The sequence below is a fragment of the Micrasema longulum genome, unplaced genomic scaffold (genome assembly GCF_059751315.1).
Source record: "Micrasema longulum isolate JH-2025_06_02 unplaced genomic scaffold, ASM5975131v1 h1tg000026l, whole genome shotgun sequence".
In the NCBI taxonomy this organism is placed as follows: Eukaryota; Metazoa; Arthropoda; class Insecta; order Trichoptera; family Brachycentridae; genus Micrasema; species Micrasema longulum.
In genome coordinates, this window is record NW_028277233.1 from 1448578 (window position 1) to 1454996 (window position 6419).

At 30.8% G+C, this 6419-nt stretch overlaps 1 protein-coding gene across 1 annotated transcript in view; it reads right to left on the bottom strand.

Moving 5' to 3' along the window:
• The window catches only part of prom (prominin), a 29209-nt gene extending 23008 nt beyond the window's left edge, over window positions 1-6201 (bottom strand). Inside the window, exons 1-3 of the mRNA XM_088223938.1 lie at window positions 6133-6201; window positions 3739-3820; window positions 663-826 (exon numbers count right to left, since the gene is read on the bottom strand). Coding sequence (XP_088080064.1) covers window positions 663-826; window positions 3739-3820; window positions 6133-6164 — 278 coding nt within the window. The 5' untranslated portion in view covers window positions 6165-6201. The remainder of the gene's footprint in view (window positions 1-662; window positions 827-3738; window positions 3821-6132) is intronic.
• Between the last annotated feature and the right edge of the window lie 218 nt (window positions 6202-6419).

Below are 6419 nucleotides of genomic sequence, written 5' to 3' on the forward strand. Positions count from 1 at the left end.
TAACTAGCCAATGACATGTAGGTGCCTAGATTTCTATATTCTCTTTTCTAAAATATTCTTTATTTTTGTTGTAATATGTTAATTTCAACAAATAGATATCTAAAATATTAAGTAAATTTGTATTTATTTATTTAAAAAACAGTTTTATTAAACATAAAATATGATTTATATATCTTGTAGATGTTTATTTTTATTTATTTATTTTTATTTTTGTTTATTATATATACGGCCTAAGCCAATTACAACTGTTACATGACGAAACAAAAATGCAAGAAACTGAACAAAAAGAACATAAAACTATTTAACAAAGACAAACAAGGGTAAAACAATAATTGTTTACAATATAATCATAAAAACAAAAGACCTAAGACTTCGAGCTAAACCATGCCAATCCAACTTCATCCCACACTGTTTAGTCGCGAAGAGATCTACGATAAGCCGGAAGATCTATCCCAAAGAATTCCAAGTCGTGTGATGAATTGACTAGTCTACACATTCTGGACATTGGGGCATAAAAACTAAAGTTGCTCTTAGAAGATTTTATAAATAGCAGTTTTTTACTTCTGGTGACATGGTTGGGAACACGAAAATAAATTGATTGCAACAGAGATGGACATCACTTAAAGCATTAAGTAATTCAATTAGATATATAATATGTTTACCTTAGAATTTGCCTTATCGGAACATCGATGGTAATGTTCTGGACATCACTAAAGACTTGTTCGAAAAATCCTGTTCCATCTTTGTAGAGTAGTCCAGGTTTGTCGAGGAGTTTACCCAGAACACTGAACTCGGGTTCGTCGTACAAGGGTCGACAGAGAAATACCTAAACACGTACATCAATTTGTTTCATATCGACATCTGAATACACAAAATATGCAGGTGAACATTAGAAAATGAAAATATTGTAAAACTAACAGTAATTGAACGTATTTATGCAGAAAGCAGCCAGTCCAGAATTGATCGGTTATCGGGTGCAGTGAGGATCAATTGTCCTGCTATGTCCTGCTAAAAACACCCAGACCGCTTTCATATAAAAAATTGTAATAATCACCTTCTGAAAATAGTGTCGATCACAAAAAACGGCATTTCGAATTTGCAGAAAACACCCACAGCACTCGAAAAATCTTACGGTACTTTAAAAATCATTAAAATAGGTAAAATACAAATTAAGATTTTCATTTGCTATATAAAAAAACTAATGTATTTATTGTTTATCAGTTGTCAAAGTCGAAAACTTTCAAACTGTTTTGTAAATTTGATTATTCACTCTTTTCACAAACGTGTTATTATCTCAGTTTCACTTTTCTATGGCTGGCTGCTTTTTCTATAACTATGTTCAATTGAAAATATTTTTTAAAAAGATATGTATTTCAAGAGAAAGGGAATATGGAAGTTAAGGCATTTACATGGATGTTAATATTTTCAAATAATTATTATAGTACAATTTATTAAAATATTGTAAACAAAAAAAAAGTATATTTACGTTTTTCATTATGTCACTCAATTTTTTTTCTTCTATGCTTGCTTGCTTCAGTCAGATTTAGATTTTTTTGTTAAAATATTTTTTTGTCTCTGTTAACTTAATTTTAGAATAAACATGTTTAACGGGTTGAGTAATCACTTTACACACTGTGTAGCATTCGCCATTCTGCTGATGTTAAAACATCCATATTACCTCAACTCTTCCAACTGTTGACTTTTGTGACAAAAATTTTAATAATCAAAATATTTCTGAAAATGAAAAGCTTTGGTATGAAGAAACGGCTTATCTTTGTTGACACTGGACATTTAAGGCAATCAATCATTCGATTATTTTATAAAAATAAGAAATATCTACAAACAAGGTAAAAAATACTTCGTCTTCTTTTGTGATTTCTGAATTCTGAATATATTTCAGGGTATTGGTAATTTATTTAGTGAACATTTGAATGTTTCATCTTCAAAGTAATGAGGCGCCACAGCTGTATAGTGTAGAGCCGCCTATATGGACATAAATCATTCTAGGATAATCAATCACAAAATTAGCCATAGTTTACAGGAAAACAATGGGCCGTAGGTACTCAGTTCGAGAACTGCAAACCAAAACCGTCCGTTATACGTTTGTTATTAAACCAAAAATGCCTACAACTGTGACGTCTTATGACTCTGAAGTATTGCAATTACCTGCCTCACTAAGTTAGCCGAATCGATGAAAGATTTTTTTTGTGCAGATTTTAAGAGAAGTCTTTTGCTTAATGGTCCGGTAGTCTGACATTTAAATTAACATTAAATATGGATTAATCCTTTTAAAAGTTATTAAAACCCACGGAAAAACATAATTACTTATTTGATTGTGTAAAATTATATTAGTTTTTACGCCACATACAGTTAAAAAAGGGTAAACCTATAAATGAAATTTGCAACCAAACTTTGATGTCTGAGTTGAGGCCACCATTGCTTTTCACTAGAAGGACAAAAGCTGACATTACTTTAATGCACAGAGTGATATGCACCATAATAGATTGCCCATAATTTCTGTCCCTGATAAACTTTCGGGTACCCACAAGGACCAGACTCCAACACATGTTCCAGTGTGAGTACAATAGGACAAACTTTGCCCACCATTCTCCCCTCTACTGGTGAGCATCCACAGAACAGCTAATAATTATGCTGAGCTGTTGGAAATGCTCCACACCACTACTGCTCCTATCAAATTAGCTATCCTTTCCATTGAATGGCCACCCCCTCAATTCTCCTCTTTTTGATTTCTATTCATATTTACTTTTTTCCTTTTTCTTTTCTTTTTTATAATTAACATATTAGTGCAATAAGTCTGATTATATTTTGTGTCAATTACTACAAAACTTTTTGTACTTCTTAACCAAATATTGTAAGAGCCCCATAAGCGTTTATTAAATAAATATATTTTACAATTAATCATTAACATAATATTTACGATTATTTTCCTCACTCGATGTTTGATATAATTTGGTTTAAGCACGAGTGTTTGTGAAATCAAGAAACACAAATATAAAACAGTCAAGTAACATATTTGTATGGTTACTCGGTCAGACATTGCCGTGAACCCCACCAACTTGCACAACATAAACTACATTTTTCCGTTGCACTTACGAACAGTTTTCATAATTTCTTTGCCATATATAAATGCAGTTCGAATACCATAATGTTGCACACCTCATTAATAGAGTTTTTATCTCCTCAGATTGAATTGATAAATCTGAGAATTTTGTGTGTTCAGAAAAAGTAGATTTAGAAATTATTTATTTTAAAGTAAAACGCAGTTTTTGATACAGTGCAAGCGGAATATACCACACAATTTTACTGTTATACCTATTCGAAAATATCGTCAAGTAATTTTTTGATTCCGTAAATAACTGAGGATATAATATTGCTTTTACGTCGTATCTAATCTTAAAATGAAATGAAAGCATAACATATTAAAACTACATATATTTTATTGGGAGAAATCGTTAAGCAGTTACTAAAGATACATTTCAAAGATGCAAAGATGATGATTTCTGTATGCAAAGACAGAGTGACATGTCGTTCTACCCTCTTTGCCTACCCCTACGGTGAAACGGCGTGATGCTTTGTTTGTTTTTTTATGCCGTTCCTAGTTATAATTGTTTTTGGTTTCTAGGAAGATCATTTACGTAGTTTGAAAAATAAAATAAAAAATCAGACATCAAAAGACACAAAATAAAGGATTTTTATCAAACGAATATTAATCCTTACCTCTCCGTGTCCTCCAGCAACGAAGACTACAATCGCCAGCATCCACAATGGTATTGCAAAAAAACACATGGTTATTACGGATCTGAAAAATTAAATATCATAAAATTCAAATAGTTCCCTACTATTAGTAAAAACAGAATGCGATAGCTACATTGTTTTTATAAGTAATTTAAATTGCTAAGATTTTTACTGCCATTCATTTGCACTCTTTGCTGACATTTCGTTTCGAATCGCAATATAGCATCCACCATCAAAGTTGAGGCCACACAATAACCCAGAAAAACTCCATTTACTACACAGCATTTATGAATTTTAATTCAACAATTATTTGAAATATTTTTAATTTATTTATCTTCAAGAAATAGCGTGTTTTCACAAATCAAAAATAATGTTTAAATCGTATTGAATATTAAGAGTGGAATTTTACGAGTCTTGAATGACATTACTAAGAGTTTATACAAAACGGCTCGCTGTAGGAGTCACGTCATTTTGTCGCCATGTTCGCCGAGTGCGAATCTAACAAACATTGCGTACAAGTTTGTTAGAAGCGCATGTCAAAGTACGACGCGTAACGTAATACGTGCCGTCTGTCCTCTAGGTCACGACACGTCTCGTTTTCAGGCAATTCAAAAAACGTATATTTATACCATTGTGGGAAATTTAATAGTACCGTAATCTTAAATTAAAAAATGACACAAACGCGCATACTTATTTTATTAAAAACAAAGTTTAATAGGCACAAAGTTGTTAACTTATGTTTTTTACAGTCGTATAAGAATACTATTAAACCAATTAATACAGGCCAACGCAACGAACATTTTCTCCAATAAATCTTAAAATAAACAAATAGTGCAGTTATACTCAAGGACAAAAATTTTTTTCAAGAAAGGAGTTCAGGACTGGATTTTCTTTAGTGGGAGGGATTTGAGTAGGAAACTCCTTGATAATTTTCCAAATGCTTGAGTTTATTGTTTACTATATTGATGTGCCATATACATGTTTATAAAAAAAATAAATTTTATAATTATTTTTTATGTTTCTAATCCTATATTTGTGGTGTCTGTGTCATATAATTGCTCGTCCTATCTCAACACAGGACTTTTATTCCCATGGAGTTGGGACTTATTGTCTCAAATAATGTAAATAAATAAAATAAAAAAATACTCATATATTTATTTATATTCATTGAAATTTATCAACAATATTTAGATCGCGCAAAACTTATAATAAATAAATGTATGTCGGCGCGTTCCTAATACGAATGAAAAAAAAAACAGGAAATTAACACAAAAAAATAATTAAATAAAAAAAATAAACCTAGGTATACTAAGAATTTAAAAAACAATGTTAGAATTTTTCAAAAGCGGAAACAATAACAATTTAAAAACTTTCAAGTCTTGGTTTTTGATTTGACAACTCATGATATAAATGGTGTTCCTTCCCACCTGATGAATAATAATAATATTTTTGATACTTTGAAGTTTTGGTTTTTGATTCGATAACTGATGATATAAATCATATTTCTGATGAATTTATGATCGATTATATTTTGATTTGCAATTCGATTAAACCAATCCAACCTATATTCAAATTTTATATCCGCCCATCAATGATACAGGATGGCCGGAAAAGTGACGTCCAAAGGCAAAATGTAGGTGCCTCATATTGAGGGGTATCCAAATCACCCCCATGTATGTCCCGTTATTTTGCCATAACTCGCTGAAATCAGCCTTTAAAGATACGTAGGTGGAAAATTTCTCAGTTGTTCTCACCTCGTGTTTACTGCTACTCGTGTCGACATTTTATCTCTAACAGAATTTTTTTGATAGTTTACACACTTTCTATCATAATTTTTATCCTTAGGAATTTCCCACCTCAGTATCTTTGAAGAGTGATTTCAGCAAATAACAGCTTTTGAGTGCTATTTTTTTAGAGTCTAGAGTTGAGAGTCTAGTGCAGTTTTTAAAGTTACTTAAAAACCAAGAAATTTCCTTTTTAGATTTTCCATTTTAAGTCAAAACTTCAGTTGCTTCTATTAACGTTACAAAGCTGATTATTTTATGCGTAAAAGTAAAATTTATTTTAAAAAAGTTTTTTTTTTTTTTTTAAAACCTACCACAAATAAAAAAAAAAATAAAAACGAATATTTTTAATAACCCTTTTTAAAAAAACTTAACTCGAAAACTACGCAAAATCACGGAAGATTTCTGGGGGCAATTATAAATATTAGACATCTATATTTTACCTTTGGACGTAACTTCTCCGGCCACTCTGTATAATAAGATAAATAAGTAAACAAAATAAAACACAATTTAGTAATAAACGTATTAAGATACACAATGTTTTATGGATAAAATGTATTCATTTTACAGTTTTTGTAATAAGTGTATTTACGCTTTTAGTATGGATCCAGCTTGGTTTTCCATTCCACAGCATCCACAACACACTCCAACAAGATGCAATAATATCACCAGACAAATTAAAAGCACAGCCACTGAAAAATAAAATGTTACTATAAGTGAAAAACAAAGGTCGGACTTTGCTAAAATGTGTACAAGAACACAAAGATAATAATTTTTTTCGCAGTTTTTGGTACTATCGTACTTACCAATGACGTATAATGAAATATACACGTCACAATAGCACAGTCGTTCGTTGGTAATTGCTTTCCTTGTTTGCAT